Source organism: Scyliorhinus canicula, chromosome 14 (assembly GCF_902713615.1).
Source record: "Scyliorhinus canicula chromosome 14, sScyCan1.1, whole genome shotgun sequence".
NCBI lineage: Eukaryota > Metazoa > Chordata > Chondrichthyes > Carcharhiniformes > Scyliorhinidae > Scyliorhinus > Scyliorhinus canicula.
Window position 1 is genome coordinate 58,216,167 of NC_052159.1, and position 17,611 is coordinate 58,233,777.

The following is a 17,611-nucleotide window of genomic DNA, read 5'->3' on the forward strand; positions in this document are numbered from 1 at the left end:
ATATTGTATATAGAGGATGTCGGTGCAGGTGTTTTGTGTTAAGGCCCTGTACTACAGGTACGGGGGTAGTTCCCAGCCTGCTGGCTCCGCCCAGTAGGCGGAGTATAAATATGTGTGCTCCCAGTACAGTAGCTACTTCGCCAGCTGCTGTAGGAGGCCACACATCTTAGGTAATAAAACCTCGATTGCATCCAACTCTCATCTTTGTGTAATTGATCGTGCATCACACCTTAAACTTACGTCCTGTAGTAATTGACTCTTCCATCCTGGGACAAAGCTTCTGACTATCCACTCTGTCCATGCCCCTCATAATTTTGTAGAGTTCGATCAGGCCGTCCCTCCATCTCCTTAGTTCCAGTGAGAACAAACCGAGTTTATCCAACCTCTCCTCATAGCTAATGCCCTCTGGGCAATATTCTGGTAAACCTCTGTTGTACCCTCTCCAAAGCCTCCACACCACTCTGATAGTGTGGTGACCAGAATTGAACATTATATTCCAAGTGTGGCCTAACTAAGGTTCAATACAGCTGCAGCATGACATACCATTTTTTATAGTCACTGCCCTGGCCAATGGTTCTTGCATCTTACCAGTAAATTGACAAATGTTTGTAATTACAAGACTTAATTGTATAATCCTGACTGCAATTGAAATGAGACATATCTACGTGATTCCATGATTCACACCGGGAAGCTGTGCTACCCTTTAGTATGTCTGAGGAAAGGGTTTATGGGTCGGTATTTCATAGAATCACAGAATCCCTACAGTGCAGAAGGAGGTTATTCGGCCCATTGAGTCTTCACCGACCCTCCAAAAGAGCACCAGACCTAGGCCCACTCCCCCACCCTATCCCCATAGCCCCACATAACCTGCACATCTTTGGACTGTGGGAGGAAACTAAGCACCCGGAGGAAACCCACGCAGACACTGGGAGAACGTGCAGACTCCACACAGTCACCTGAGGCCGGAATTGAACCCGGGTCCCTGGAGCTGTGAGGCAGCAGTGCTAACCACTGTGCCACCGTGCCACCCTTTGATTAGCTCCCGGAGTGTCACTCCCACACTTCGAGCAATGGATTGCAGAATTACGTCTGAAGGATTGAAAATCAGTGTTCAAAAGCAGAATAAAAATAACAGGCGCGATTTAACGGGACAAAAGCAGTCCCATTTTGGGCATGTTTAGTGGGGTGTTTCTCAGCACCTGCAGAGTCAAGAACAACACCATTATTTAACAGGACTTTGCCCTTTTATTGGCCTCAGCGAGGGACACTTAGCTGAGGCCACAATTACATAATTTCCTGACGAGTCCAGCTTGCCAGTCCAGGAAGAGTATTTATGGATCGGGGAACCATTATTAAATGCCGTCCTGGACCCCCCACTGCACCTAACTGGCCTCTGGTGGGGGTCCTCGAGACTCCTCTCACCTCATCTCTTCAGGGCAAGGCACCCCCTGGACCGGGTACCCAGGTAGCTTGGGACCCTGGCAGTGCCACTGCCAGCCTCGTGCTGCCACCCAGGGACCCTGGCAGTGGCATGGTGGCACTGCCAGGGCACTTGGGTGGCAATGCCAAGGTGCCAGGCTGGCACTGCCAAGGTGGTCAGGTGTCAGCGGGAGTGCGAGGGTATCCCTTACCCAGAGCCCGACCACCCAGGAGTTTCCGATGACCTGGGAGACCCCACCCCCTTGTCCCGTTATGCCTGCTCCACGTTTGTGTAGACCAATGCTAAAGGCACCCTGGCGAGGTCTCCTAGGCAAGGCCGTTCCCGGACCACAGGGGAAAACGGCACAGACATATTTAAATGAACCAGCGAGGGAGCGATCCAGATCACGACGTCTCACAAAAATCTCGTTAAATCTCACGAGGCGTTTTAAGTGTTGCAAATCTCACGAGAGGCCTCTCGCAAGATTCAATAACTTCATTGCGTCACCAAGTCGGGCGTGACAAGGCCATTAAATCACGCCCAATGTCTTGGACATATTAATTAAAAGACATCAAGTGCAAAAGTAATTTCAAGAAGTATTCATTCTTTTGGTGTAAGAACTCTTGCTATCTCTGTTGGAAGGGTGGGTGGGTGGGGGCGGAGGTGTTGGGAGATCACTGATCAGTGAAGAAGGTTAGCCCTTCCTGCCTTCTCTAGAGTGACAGTGTGCTCCTGAGTTTTTTAATGTTCTGACTTAACTTCTCATTTTATCCAGGTTGCTGGAGCAACTTCCCAAACTCAATACACTCCTCCTCCACCATGTGTTTGGAGTGCTTCACAACATTGAACAGCAGGCTGACGAAAACCAGATGAACGCCTTTAACTTGGCAGTCTGCATAGCGCCCAGCATCTTGTGGCCTCCCACACCCTGCAGTCCTGAGATAGAGAGCGAGTCAACTAAAAAGGTGAGAGGTTATTACCTCTATCGGTCAGGTGATCACAAGGTGGTGTGACACACACACAGCTCATAGTTCAAACATTGTGCAAAGGGTTCCAAATCTGCTGCACTTTGAGTGTACACAACTATTTAACAATTTTACAAAATTCTCACCATCAATACTTATTTAAATTCTTTTATCACCTTTACAGTGGAGCCCCTGTTTTATTTAACACTGAGGCCAGAAGACATTTCCGTATGTAATTTGAGCCACATAGGTTATAAAAGGTTGAGTCCATGTTACTGTTAAGAATATAGGGGAGAAAGAAACCTGATTACATCAGGGAATGCAGCCATTGAAAATAAATAAGCTTCATTCTACGTTGTGCTATTGAATCAGAAAAGGATATTAAAGTTTTATCTCTGATTCATTTTCCTTAATATGTAAGCTTAAGATATTGACTGTTACAGAAACAGGAAGGGCAACATTAAAGGCCATATGCTTTATAGCCTTGCTGAATGTCTGAAATTTCGAACGTGCATACGAATTAGGAGCAGGAGTAGGCCACTCGGCCCCTCAAGCCTGCACTGGTATTCGATACGATCATAGCTGATCTGATGGCAACCTCAACCCCACATCCCTGCTGACTCCTAATATCCCTTCACCCCCTTGTTAATCAAGAACCTATCTAGCTCTGCCTTAAAAGTATTCAAAGACTTTGCTTCCACTGCCTTCGGAGGAAGTGAGTTCCAGTGACGCACCACTCTCTGAGAGAAAGGATTTCTCCTTAACTCTGTTTTAAATGAACGACCCCTTATTTTTAAACAGTGATCCCTTGGTCTAGATTCTCCAAGAGGAAACATTCACTCCACATCCACCCTATCACTGCCCCTCAAGACCTTAAAGGTTTCGATCAAAGCGCCTCTTACCCTTCTAAACTCCAGTGGATACAAATCTACTCCAACCTTTCCTCATAAGGCCATTCCTGGTATTAGTCTAGTAAACCTTCTCTGAACTGCTTCTAAAACATTCACATATTTCCTTAAATAAGGTGACCAATACTGTGCACAGTACTCCAGATATGGTTTCGCCAATACCCTGTGCTACTGAAATATAGCCTCCCTACTTTTGTATTCAATTCCCCTCACATTAAATAATATAATATTGCCCTGTAAAGAAGCTTTCCCATGGAACAAGCAGCAATCAGTGACAGAAAGTGACCCCAACCAGAAAACTCTCAGCTGTAAGGCATAAATAAAGGAAGCATTCAAGAGATAAAGTCATCTGCACATGTTCCCAATATCCTTGCCAAATAAAGCATCACCTCCACTGGCCCCAGTAGTACATAAATAGTCATGAACAATACAGCATTTTCTCCAAGAGCTATTGGTGGAGACAGTAGAAGATTGTTTCCACTGATTGGCAAATTGATAACAACAAGATATCACCTAAAGATTAAAAGAACATTGGGTGGGGGTGGGGGTTTAGAAGAATGATTTCACAGTTTTTCGACAGTTATTACGTGGAATACTTTATCGCAAGTGGCTATTGAGGCAGAGGCGAGAACATCAATTAAATAGGAATTGGGTGAGTAAGGATTAGAAAAGGAAAAATATAAGAAAAGGCAGGAAAGTGGACTGGAGGTAGAAGGCATCAGTTAAAGAACCAACCGTGGTAGGGGTGCAGAATTCCTCGGCACATCACAATACAAACAATTCCAACTATTAACCCATACACAATCCTGGAAGGTGAGGCTCTGTGTCATGAGAGTGTATTTTGTAAAATAGTTCATAGCTATCCTGCACACTGATCAAAAATAAGTGATCAATAATATGTGAGCGTGTTTCTCCGATTGCGTTGCGATCAAGTGAGAGCACAATGCGACTGGAGAATCTCTGGAGAGGCCTGCAGTGAGCCTCCCAACAGCATCCGCACCTCGCGGGATTCACCAGGGTCCCACGAGACGATGGAGTCGGAATTCCGCCCAAATATCCATGACTGAATGACGCTCGTGGAAGTCAGTCGTAAACCTACTTATAACCTACCTGCCTGGGATCCACCGGCCTCCCTTGATTCTCTGGCCTCCCCAGGGAGGCTGCAGCTGGGCACTGATCAGCGCTGGTCCACACAAATGTGGACGAGCGGAACGGTACCGGGGGGGGGGGGGGGGTGTCTCCCAGGCCATCGGAGACCCCTGGGTGGTCAGGGTAGGTGCAGGGTGGACCCCTGGCCCCCCACGGAATTCGGGCACCTAGGCACTGCCACCCTGGTACTGCCAAGGTGCCCAGATGGCACTGCCAAGCCAGCAGCAGCATGTCCTGGGTGCCAGGGTGGCAGTGCAAGAGTGCCCAAGTGCCAGGGTGACGCTGCCAAGGATCAGGGGGCGAGAGGGGCCATGCCCATGAAATGAGGGTGGAGGGGGGGGGGTTTCAAGGGTGGAGGGAGGGTGTTTCAAGGGTGGAGGAGTGCAGGACAATTGAGTAGAGGCCTCCGGGAGGTTGGGTGGGGTAGGGGGTCCTAGAAGGGAGGGGGTGCTGTAAGGGGACTTGGGGGGTGGGGGGGGGCTGAAGAGGGGAGACCCCCAGGGATTGTCCTCACTTGGGGGTTGTGGGGTAGTGTGTGGGGGTGGCATTACCCATGGGTTGGGGTGTGGGCGACCCACTAGCTCACTTAGAGGTCAGGGCGCCCTTTCAAAATGGCGGCCCGATACCTGTCAGTTCCCCAGTGCTAAATAAAAATTCTAAGTGTGGGCTAAACCGGTGAGCAACTCCCCAGGGTCCAAAAAAGCGACTTAAGTGCCATTGAATAGCGATGGCGAACCTGCCAGCAGAGCCAGTGGGAAACTCCCTGAAAAACCCGCCACAAATTAACTTGGAAATCTTTTGGGAGAATAGTGCCCGGTCATTTCTCTTCAGTGAAGATGTTGTGCAGGTGAACTGGTATAACCTGCCACTTTAATACAATATAACAGCACTGTCTGCGCCAGAGAGGGCCCGCACCCTGCCCCAATAGCTTTAGCCATCTCCATCTCCAATCTTCAAGAGTTTAGCTCTACTCCTGTAATCTGCAACTGTTCCAATTGTACGTGTATCCCATTTATGATTCAAACATTAACAGCATTACAATTCTGAAATTGTAAACTTTTAGTGGTCAGTATCTGCAGAAGAAAAGTGATGGACAGTCATCAGATTACCTCACTACCAAGAGATTTTTAAATCAAGTATTTTAATTCAAAATGTATATTTCAAAAGAAATAATGAGTAAAGTATGGCAACAAGTGAGTCAGTCACCACTGATTAAACACACAACCCAATTTTCCTGTTCAATGCAGTCAATGCCCTATTCTGCATTGGAGTGGCTCAGAGAAATCCTCCACTACTGGATTGTGCTCCAAACTAGGAATGGAGCTACATTCCTGGAGTGGTTCTGCACTATTGGAGTAGTCTGACGACTATACAGACAGCTGATCTGCAAGTACCCATTTTGTGCCCCTGCCAAAGATGAATTTTACTCCCAATGCAATTCCCCTTTGCACTAGCTGAATTTAAAGAATATAATTTGAATATAGGACATTGTTGAACAACATCCATTTCATATGAATTATGCACAATTTCAGCCTTTCACGCATTCTGAAGACTCAAAATTGTGAGAAGCAAGTTGAATATTGCCCCTAAATTGCTTTGGGATTTCAAGTATCTATGTTTTTGAAGTAAGCCAACTAAAATATTTTTTCCAAGAATACTGTACTTGTTTTTGTACAGCTTTGCTAATGGGGAATGTGTGGGTTAACAGCACTTGGCCTTTCTTTGCTCCAAGCTTCACAATGTGGTTTGAAGGGACGTGCCACATCTGCACTACCTTCCTACTTTTGGAAAAAGCAGAACAATTGCACATTTGACTCCGTGCAAATGCTCCGTGTCCTGCTGTCATCTGCTGACAATGCGAAGCATGTGGTGCCAGCATGAATTCTTGGATCAGAAATTTACAACAATGAACTCACACTTCTGGCCTTTCTCCTTCTGCAGGTTGCCTTGTTTGTGCAGTTTCTAATTGAAAACTGCTGCAGGATCTTTGGAGATGTCTTTACTTCCCTTTGTGGAGCATTATCATCAAGGAGATGTGAAAGTAGAGATGATGGGTCAGGTAAAGAAGCTGTTATCCTGTCAACAATATTTAAAATAATAAAACCAATGAATTTATGTTGACCAAGGGTTGGCAATCCACCTTCAATTAATCACTGACTTCTTCCCTCTGGCATATACAACGTGGAAGAATACTTTTTCCTGAACTACCTAATGGCATGAGAGCACATCTGCAGCAATTCCATCGCCCCAAAGTTGGTAACTAATGCAAAATTAACTAGACGACCAGCTGAAAAATAACGTTAAAATAAGTAGAAATTACTCAAATGAGTAATTTTACTATATTACTGTACCAAAGGGTGGGGGGAACAGTGGTCTGATGTACCAAACACAGTCGATCATTATTGTACCCAATGCAAAGGCTCCAATCACTGTTTTAAGACTTATTGAAATGTTATGTGGAAATGCAATTATATACAGATTGCAAATTCTCCTTTTGCAGTTTTCTTTTGAAATGGTGTTGATCACTAAAGCAGAATTTTAATCCTGAGAAGGAGGAAGCTGGCACGATTCAACTGCTAATTCTATAGTTGCACTCCTGCTGTTCTTGTGATTTGTTGCTCTTTTCTTCATCTTAATGATTTGGAGAGTTATGCGGTAACTAAAGCAAAAACTTAGTGACAGCCTTTTGTCTCAGCAATGACGATCATGTTCCATAAGGTAATATTATGAGTAGGCTGTGGATAAACTTACTTATAGATATCGATATTATACACAAACTTGTACTGAGTAGAGCAGACAAGAATTATGAGTTCTTAAAAATATGTTTATATTACAGTATCAGCCTTTGTCATTGATAACACTTTTACCTCTTGAATGGAAAGCCATGGGTTTAACCTGCACTCCATTATCTAGACTGGCTCTCCAGTGCAGTACTAAGTGGGTCCTTCAATGCCAGAGGTAGTCTATCGGAGGAGATGTTAAACTGAGGCCCAAACAGCCCCCTCCGGTGGATGTAAAATATCTCATGGCATTATATGAATCTTGTGCGAATCCTTAGCCAACATAACTAAAACAGATTATCTGGTTACTTATTTCATTTCCATTTGTGGAAACGTGCAGTGGGCATACTGGCCTCTGGGTGGGATTCTCCTTTCCGGGGACTAAGTCCCCACGCCGGCGGGAAAACCGGCGCGAACCACTCTGGCTAAACAGCCCCTGAAAGTGCGTAATTCTCCACACCTCCGGGGGATTGGTGCTGCTCCAATCGGCGCCGAAGGACCAGCGTGGTTCCGCCCATGCGTGGAATTGCTGCCGTATTCTGGTGCATGCGCAGGGGGTTGTCTTCTCCGGGCCACAGGCCCGCCCACAGATCAGTGGGCCCCGATGGAGGGCCCCCCCCCCGCCGTGCCCCCCCCCCCCCCCCCCCCCCCCCCCCGAGGACTGCACCAGCCAACTTACCTGCCAGGTCCCACCATGTGGGACCATGTCCAATCCACGCCGGCGGGACTGGCCAAAAACGGACGGCAGCTCGGCCCATCGGGGCCCGGAGAATTGCTGGGGGGGGCCGCTGCCAACGGCCCCCGACCAGTGTGGTGTGAACCCCGCCCCTGTCCAAAAACTGGCGCCGGAGAATACGGCACTGGCATCAGGGTGGCGGGGCGGGATTCACGACACCCCCCCGGGGATTCTCCGACCCGGGTGGGTGTCGGAGTATCCCGTTGTCTGTGTTTCCCGACATTACAACAGTGACAGCAAGTCAAAAAACATTTAATTGGCGCTCATGCATTTTAGGATATCTGTGGATGTGAAAGGTTTCATGGGAATGCAGGTTCTTATTTGATGGGAAAAACAATCAATGTTATCAAAGAGTATTGAAATCGTGAAGAAAACTGACAAAATTGGTCTCCACAGAATGTTTACTCTAGTGGAGGATTCAAATACTAAGGGCCACATTTAGAAACCAGAATTAGGAAGAGACAAGAATTAGGAAGAGATATTGGGAGGAATATGTTTACCAAAAGGCAATGGCTTACGTAATTAATTAATAGGAATGGCCACTGAATGACTTTCTAAATTATTGCAGGAAGGAATTAAATGAATCTCCCAGGTGATAAAGAGTGGTATATGAAAAAAATGGAATAGTGGGGCTGATCTAGTAAAAAGCCTTTTAGGGACAAATGATCTTACCCTGTTCTCTATAGCTTTCTGTTGCATCATTGTCAGACTAAAGTCTGTTTTCTACTTCCTCTTGCAGATCTCTCTTCATTCCAAATGCATGACTCCTCTTACGATAGTTTGGAAAATGAGCTCAACGATGACACTGATTCTCCATCATCTAACCTAATGACAAAGAGAAATGAAGACAATCGAAGCAGGGACTCCGTTCTGACCTGGAGTGACTGTGATCTTGATCATGTAGAGGATGAAGCAAGTTGTATGAAGGTTCCAGCCTCCCAGAATGCAAGTGTGAGCTGTCAGTTTTCTAAAAATGACCTCCTGGGTTCCAACATTTATGATTACTCCACTTGCGAGAGGCACACAAGCCCCAGAAGAGGCAGACGGTGTTCAGAGCCTAATATATTTCCTCCCACTTCACAGTTTTCTCAACTTGGCAAGAATCACGAGACGGTTATCCGTAAAATTAGTTGCGATGCTGTCATGACACAATTGGATGAGAACTACCTTGCTCAATTGGAAATGCTACAAATTGAAGATCAGAAATGCATAAACAAGGGCTTTGGCCTGGACAAGTCCAGCAATGGCTGTGAGAAAGTTGCACAGAAGGGGGCACACAGCAGTAGCCGACTTCAGCCACCTCCACGCCTCAAACTTAATATCTCCTCGAAGACTAGCAACTCCAGTTTGTCTTCACCTGGCACTTCACCCTCCAGCTCCTCAATAAGTTCACTTGATGGTGCTTTCACACACAACACAGAATACTATGTGTTCACCCCAGTTGAAACCTTCTCACCATCCTGTGCTGCCATGCGGGATCAGAAAGACCAACCAGCTCTGCCAACTAGCCCCAGCATCTTTAAATATTTTTCTGGCCTTCTGTTTCCTGTTCAGGGTTCTGGCACAGCTATTACTTTGTCCTCCACTGAACTAGAAAAATGGAAGAGAACTACTAGCATGACAGGGGAAAGCTCGAAATGCATCAATGAGAGGGGCTCGGTCACACTGCATCCCAATAGCTGGCTGAAGAAAAATGGAAGTTGGACACTTAAAAGAAAGGAGAAAGGATCCAAGCTTAAAGACAAGTGCAATCCACTCTTTGTCAATAAAGAACTGGCCTGCGGCAAATTAACTGTTTCCCCAGTGACAGCAGACGTTATGGCTCAAAACGTGAACAGAAGCCAATCAGTTAAACCACTTACCGATCTGGAACCAATCAGGTCACCACTGCAAAATGCAATTGGCCAAGAAAAAGGATCAATGGCCCAATCTTCAAAACCTTCACTCCAAAAGGGACAGTCTGATTCACAGGAACCCGGGGATGACCCCATTGCTTGTGGATCTCTTCTGTTGAGTACAGAAAATCAGACTCCTCCAGGACAGAGTGGACTTAATCAAATTCCTCGGACTGTCTTTTATGGGCAGAAGTCAGAGTTATGTCTTCAGCCGACACCACGTCAACAGTCACGCTCGTTCACGCTGGGAAAAAAATGTGCTCAAAGAGAAGTTCATCAGCAAGTGTCTGAGTTAGTCGTTCCTGCTCTCGCAGACACTCAGAGCCCCGAGGAGATCGGTGAGAGTGCGCCAAATACCGGTCTATTTAAGAAAAGGGCAATGATGCTCCAAGAGAAGAAATCATTTGCATCGACAAGTGGGGAACACACAACTGAGCAGGAGTTTCCGAGTAGGTGCTCCATTGCTCTTTCTCACAGTGCAGCTGAAGCGGTTAAAGATTATTTTTTTCAGATCGATGCTGAGAACTGTTTGATAAAAACACAAGAAGTGACTGACGCCATGCTCCAGAGCAAGAAGGCATGGCAAAAGAAGTGCTGCAGTGATCCAAAATTTGAAGACTTTGAACAAGTGTTTTTCTCCGAGGAGTCTTATGTGTAAAACACTTGTTTGGAAATGGTATAATGTTACTACTTCAAAAACCCTAATTGAAAATGTTAACTCTGGTTCAATTCAAGCTGCCTTGTAACATTATTACAACATAGCTCTTAACACGTGGTCGAAATAGCTGTAAGTACATTCGTTTGGACAATGTAAAATTTGACTTTCGCCTATATGTTTTAAGATATATACAACTCTTGTATGAAGTAATCTTGTCCTGTGCAAAGCTAAATGTATATACTTTTTTAAAAAGTTATGTTGTTTAGAAATAACGATTGTATCCTAAAAATAATGGCTGCTAAGTGGGGAAATGCAAACAGCTTTTCTGACACATGTGTCCAATCCTGAAATTGAATGGGTATGTGGATTATCGGCATTGGCTCCCAGACCCACACCCAATAAAATAACATCTGTCACCATAGCTACAGAGAAATTAATAAATTGAGAGAGATGTTCTGTAGCAAATTCCCGTCTTGTTGCATTGTGTTAATCAACTGAGTTACACGTGGCCTGGTGTGGCTCAGGAGTGCCACTCTGTCATGGCAGCCTCTGCTGCATTTGTTGCAAAGGAAGAGGGCAGATGTAGAAGGTGCAGTATTTACTGCTGTCTGCTTTCTCTGGGTCCTCTTCTCAGCCAGTTGTGCTTTTCTGCTAACTTCATCCAAGTTGCTTCCAAACAGTCAGCCTCCAGAATTCACAGCCCTCAGCAACTGTCTCCCAGTTGTCAGTGACATATCTTGCTTTCAGATGTCCTGGTAGCAGAGGTATGAACACCCAGAGTTCGTGACCCAGTTCACTGTGCAAAGTGTTATCCGGCCGTCATCCATCCAATTAATGTGACTGAGCCAGCACAGGTGTTATTAACTTAGCAATGAGTTTCTGCTGATGGATTTAACACACTCGAGGAACTCTAAGTCGGTGACCTTGTCCTGCCAAGAGATGCTGAGGATACGTCTGAGTTCGCAAATGATGAAACTGTTCAGTCTTTTCTCCTACCCAGCATATATTGTCTAGGTCTCACCATCTTAGAAGAGTAAGAGGTCTTACAACACCAGGTTAAAGTCCAACAGGTTTGTTTCAAACACGAGCTTGAGGAAGGAGCAGCGCTCCGAAAGACTTCTTACTGTGTTGTAAGACTTCTTACTGTGCTTACCCCAGTCCAACGCCGGCATCTCCACATCATGGCATCTTAGAAAAGTGCGCTAAGGGCACAGGCTTGGTAAAACTCTTGGTAGCAATGTTAATACATTGATGTTTCAATGCACCAAGCATGGGCTGATTGGGCATTATCTTATGGGCAAGATTCTCCCAGAAATCAAAGACCAATGACGGGCAGGAAAAGTGGCGTTCAAGCCACCGACAGCAATGGTGGTTTTCTCCGTAGTATCGTGCAGCACTTTGGGGGAATAAAGCCTTCAAGGATCGGGTCCCACGATGTTTCGCTGGCAGGACACCCTCTGATGTTTCCACCCCACCAGCATCCCAGAAACACAAGGATCCTGAGTGCCATTTGTAAAGGTTGCCCCAGTGCACTACTAGGGAGTGCCTTCCCAGAAGGAAAAAAACAGTTCGGAGTAGTATTCTTATTTTCCCATTTTACTTCTTTTTTTCTTCTGGGTGGGAAGTATCTGGGCATGATTCTCCCCCCCCCCCCCCCCCCCCCCCCCATGCCGAAGGTGTTGCACTCATTTGAGTTCCCCTGTAAGGTCTGCTTGCCAGTTGCACACTTTCAGAGGCCAGTTGTCCTTCACATCCTTCAGCCGCTACGTAGGTGGATTTCCTGATGGGAAGGGTGAGGAATGATTCCGGGTTAGGAGCCTGAAAATGATATGTTCATTTATTATAATTATGTACCCGGCGAATGCGCCCCATTACTGATTGGGGGGGGGGGGGGGGGGAGGGTGCTTACGCCAGAGTAAAACTCGACTTTTCACTTCTCACAACATTTTCCATTCCCGTCGGCGAACCCGCACGACGCGGACGAGAGTGGAAATTCCCGGCCATGTTTCCACACAATTGGTAAGCGTGCAATCTGGGCTGCAGCAACACCAAAGTTACTGTGGGACTAGGTCAGGTGGTTCCCCTTGCAGGGAAGGCAGGAAATCAGATACAATTCACCCTTGAACCCTGTCATGCAACATCTGGCATCATTTTAAGAGTCTGGGAGCTGGCTGCCTTCTGTCTGACCGATTGGACAAGGAACAGTGCCTGTAAGGAAAAAGCTTAGGGACGGAATATAAATTAAAAGAAATTTTTTTAAAAGTACATATCATCTCTATTTAATCAAACATGTATTTTGCTTAACATGCAACAATTACATCTATTTGCGAATAGCTATGTGGGAAAAAAAGCACAATCTGAAAAAATAAGAGTTCAATGGGCTCAGTCTGGTTTGTGTTGTGTTGGTTGCTGGGTTTGTCACACGTTTATGTGGCAGTTTGAATTTCTAACGCTATCATAATGAGTCCATTTCAGAGCACATCCGAATGACTATTTAGGTATGTTGCACAATGAGGTTACCTGGATGACTGATTCACATTTTTATTTTGCTTTTGTATCTGGCTATTTATTACAGATTTTGAGCACTTTTTCCTTTCCTCTTTTTTTTTTGAAGCACCTTTAGTGGCAAGCAGCTAATATGTTTGCACTATTTCCTTTTTCCAGAGAATGCCATTATTCTGTGTGATGCATATTTTTTGTCCAGCTTCCCTGGTTGTTATTCCCTCTCATTCAGAGTCCCTACACCAGTGAACCAGTGCCCTGCGGCTGACTTAGAAGAAAAGGTCCTCAGTTGCTGAACTGCTACGATACATTGTAAATACCTTTAAATTGAGTAGGGAACGCGATAAAAGAATTTAAAAGAATAGACAATGAGTCTTTTGTTTATTAAAAGTTAGATATTGTAGCTTTAAAGTGTACACTTTGTGGTCCATAAACTGTAATATTTATTTTCTTTTTAAAAGACTTATTAACAATATTAAACTAAACTACATGGATGTGAGAGTTGCTGGCATATTAACAATGAAATTATGTTTAATTGCTCGCTCCTGTAGTTTAAGTTGATGTTAGTTTTACTGTAAATTAAAGACAGTCATTTACAGTTTAGAAAGCCCCTTTCCTGACTTTGGGGTCACTCGACAGGCGTACAGATGGGAGTCCGTGCACAGAATTTGTGACCATTAGTGGTTTTCCTGTGGAGTGCCTTGAAGTTCTCCAATTTCATTGAATGGGACTCCATGCCCAAAAATGTCCCTAAACTCTCCACTCTGGGCTGAGTTAATTGATCTCTATTGATAGTAGTGCCCCTGGGTGACGGTGGGCATAAATCAACCCTTTTCCTTTTCCAATTGCTCTGATCCTTGTTTAAAAATATATACATGCAAGACATGTGAGGAAAGGACTGGCTATGGCACTTACGATGGTCAAATAATCTGAAAAATCACTTTCAAGATTTGCATAAATAATGCAGTCAGGAAAGGTGCTGTGTGGGTGTGGTTGGGTTGGTGAACTGTACAAAACACCAACTGTTGTTTCTGGAGAGGAAGGAAAGCAGGAAAGAGAGGGGAAAATAAAAAAAAAACAAGGGCACAAAAAATGGCAGCTGATGATAGAGGAATTTTTGTTCATTGTTAATCAAACATTCCATGAACAAAACCTACGTATTCTCAACTCATTGTATTATGCTCCCACTCTTAAAGAATACAATACTTTTTATGTTAAGTGCACTGCAACCTCTCCAATCTGGAATGCTTGGGACCAAGATGTTTCGGTATTCCGGAGGTTTTCTGGATTAAAGAATGACATTTGAAAACTTAACCGCAAGTGTGTGAACTGGAAAACACCATAGATACTAATATTTAGCTGAAACCCAAAAGACTAATCAAATATTCTAAAGCTGTAATAAAAAATGTTTTATCTATCCAAATAGGGTATTTTCCATGTTTGCATTCCAAAGTACAGCATTAAAATGATACTAATGCCATTGAGGGAACAAGTGATATTGATCAAAAGATTTCCAGATTATCTTTGTTGCTAAACAATAGATTTCTGGAGTGGGAAGGTTGTAGTGTGCAATTTTTTATGGCCCAACAGGATTATTAGATAGCAAGTAAACCAATTTTTGGTTATGATACTTAATAATGTGCTTCCCATCTGATGGTGCAATTGGGTTAGGGTTAGCTCTTATTTTAGTTTAAGACTTGAAATATTGTGTTTTACATGATGCTGTCCTGAAATCGTTCTGCAGTTATGCATGAAAGTGCATTCACAACTCCAAAGCTTAAAGGAGACCTGACCTGAGGGGAAGGGGAGTAAGAAAGGGTCATGGAACCTTCCCGCGCCAATCCACCTGCTGCTTTCTGGGTTTCCTGATCTTAAACCTGTTCATCTAAGCAGGAGTGAGAGGGACACTCGCTGGAAGCCAGCAGGAAGTTTCCACAGCGAACATTTAGGCCTCTCATGCTATGTATGGACTCCTCTCCTCCACCCTCACCCCACCCCCAATGCCAGGCCCTCTCGTACCTTCTCCCAAACGGCCTCACAGCTGCTTGACTTCTAGAAATCATTCATTTGGATCCTCTGCAGCAGCCTCCTGCAATCCAATGTCCGAACCCTGCCCATTGACATGCTGGGTTCAAGGAGGAGACTGACAAAAATTGCAACCTCCAGGCTCTCATGCTGCAAAGGTTTGCAGCCAGCCTCGAGCCCCCAGAGAATACCCTTCTTTACCGGTGCATTTCAATCACTGGGATCCCTGTTCACCACCATATTTTGTAGGAACTGTTCTCCCAAGTCACATCAGCATGACATTTACATGCAATGATTTCTACCTCTGTTTCATTTTGTCATGGTGTCAACAATGCATAGTCTGGACGAAACTTCATGCTGCTTTATACATTGCTTTCCGCTGATAAAAGGCTTTGTCAAAATACAATCTGCCAAACAAATGCCTTTAATTACTGCCAGACCTATTCTTTTTGCATTTGGTAGTATTCCAGTTTTATATGATATTTTTTCATTTTAGAAGGTACCAAAGCAATTCTCCGCTTACAAAACTGCAAGCATATTTTTAAAAAGAATACAACATTGACATTTTGATGGCATGGTTATAAATGATCAAACTATATTTGTGGATTTTTGAGGAAAACGTCCCCTCCATTTGCTTTGTCATTAAATGGCTCTGTGGCTAATGAATAAATATGATTTGACACAACACTATTTGTTTTTACTATTGTATTAAAGGCAACAAAATGTGAATAATGTGCCTTCATGTCATTACTATACTGTTTGTATTCCACAGACATAGAAACCAGTAAATATAAATGGCACATTTTCCTTAATTGAAATGCTCAATGACAAATGTACTCCTCTTTAAGTGTATGTATGTGATTGTATTTATACAATAAAGTGAGTCTGAACTTTCTGAAAACATTTTGCATTTATGTTTTCAATTTTGCAGTAAATTGTACTAATACTCTATAATGAATGCACTTGGAGGCATTAGAGCTTTTGCTAATTACTTTGTTCACTTTTCAGTTATGATTGGAGAGGGTGCAGAGGAGGTTTACCAGGATGTTGCCTGGTCTGGAGGGTGTTAGCTATTCGGAGAGGCTGAATAGACTCGGACTGTTTTCATTAGAAAGACGGAGGTTGAGGGGTGACCTAATAGAGGCCTCCATGATTATGAGGGGCATGGATAGAGTGGATGGGCAGGCATTCTTTCCCAGGGTGGAGGGGTCAGTCACCAGGCAGCATGTTTAAGGTCAGCGGGGCAAAATTTAGAGGAGATGTGCGAGGCAGGTTTTTTACACAGAGGGTGACGAGTGCCTGGAACACGTTGCCAGGGGAGGTTGTGGAAGCAGATGCATTAACGGTGTTCAAAAGGCATCTTGACAAACACATAGATAGGATGGGCATAGAGGGATACGGCACAATGAAGTGCTGAGGGTTTTGGCAAAGGTTGGTATTATGATCGGTACAGGCTTGGAGGGCCGAAGGGCCTATTCCTGTGCTTTATCATTCTTTGTTCTTTGATTGTTTCTGTCATTTTGCAGACAAAGGATTAAATTTTAACTCCCAAAAACTGGTAGGTTGGAATTCAGGTCAAACAGACGCAAGGTATGGGCAACAAATTTATAATTTACAGATTATAAGGAGGCTATTTTCTTACGCGCCGGCCCCTGAACTCCCGCGCCATGTTACATCGGGGCTGGCACGTTGAGGGAGGCCACTGCGCATGTGCAGGTTGGTGCCGGTGCCACTGCGCATGTCCTCATTGATGCCGGCGCCACTGTGCAGGCATGGATCCCGAGGCGAACAGTTTGCGCTGGAATGGGAGGCTGGAGCAGCGTGAACCGCTCCAGCGCCATGCTGGCCCCCTGTAGGGGCCAGAATCGGTACTCCTAACGGCCCGTTCCGACGGCATGGACACTCTGCCGCTGAATGGGAGAATCCCGCCCCCTATCTACCCCCAATAACATTTGAGACCCTTGCCTAACAAGAATCTATCTACCTTTGTCTTAAAACGATTCAGTGATCCCACTTTCTCTGCCTACTGAGGCAGAGTTTCAAAGTCACACAAACCTCTGAGAGAAAAAAAATCTCTTCATCTCTGACCTATAAGGACGGCCCCTAATTTAAAATGGTGCCCCTTAGTTCTGGACTCAATCACAAGCGGAAACATCCTTTCAATGTTAACCTTGTCAAAACCATTCAGGATCTTGTCTACTTCAATCAAGTCACCCCTCACTTTTCTAAACTCAAGTGAAACCAAACCCAGCTTGTCCAACTTATCCTCATAAGACAGCCCACTTATTCTAGGATGGTATATTGCCTCCCTGGTGGCAGGGTCTAGGATGCCTCTGAACAGGCAGGGGATATTTTCAAGGGGGAGAGTGAACAGCCGTAGGTCGTGGTACGCATTGGTAATAACGGCATTGGTACTAACGATATAGGCAGGAAGAGTGACGTAGTCCTGCAGGAGTTCAGGGAGTTCGGTAGTAAGTTAGAAAAAACAGGACCTCAGAGTGGCATGGTAGTGCAGTGGTTAGCACCGTTGCTTCACAGCGCTGAGGACCCGGGTTCGATCCCACCCCCGGGTC

The 17,611-nt window shown here is 45.0% G+C and overlaps 1 protein-coding gene and 1 long non-coding RNA gene across 2 annotated transcripts in view; one reads left to right on the forward strand and one right to left on the reverse strand.

Moving 5' to 3' along the window:
* Positions 1-12,166, forward strand: part of arhgap20 (Rho GTPase activating protein 20) — a 144,930-nt gene extending 132,764 nt beyond the window's left edge. The window contains exons 13-15 of the mRNA XM_038817771.1: positions 2,196-2,385; positions 6,384-6,501; positions 8,698-12,166. Of these exons, the coding sequence (XP_038673699.1) occupies positions 2,196-2,385; positions 6,384-6,501; positions 8,698-10,511 (2,122 nt within the window). The 3' untranslated portion in view covers positions 10,512-12,166. The remainder of the gene's footprint in view (positions 1-2,195; positions 2,386-6,383; positions 6,502-8,697) is intronic.
* LOC119977139 overlaps positions 5,735-17,611 on the reverse strand; it is a 49,542-nt gene continuing 37,665 nt past the window's right edge. The window contains exon 4 of the long non-coding RNA XR_005463126.1: positions 5,735-6,518. This is a non-coding gene — a long non-coding RNA (uncharacterized LOC119977139). The remainder of the gene's footprint in view (positions 6,519-17,611) is intronic.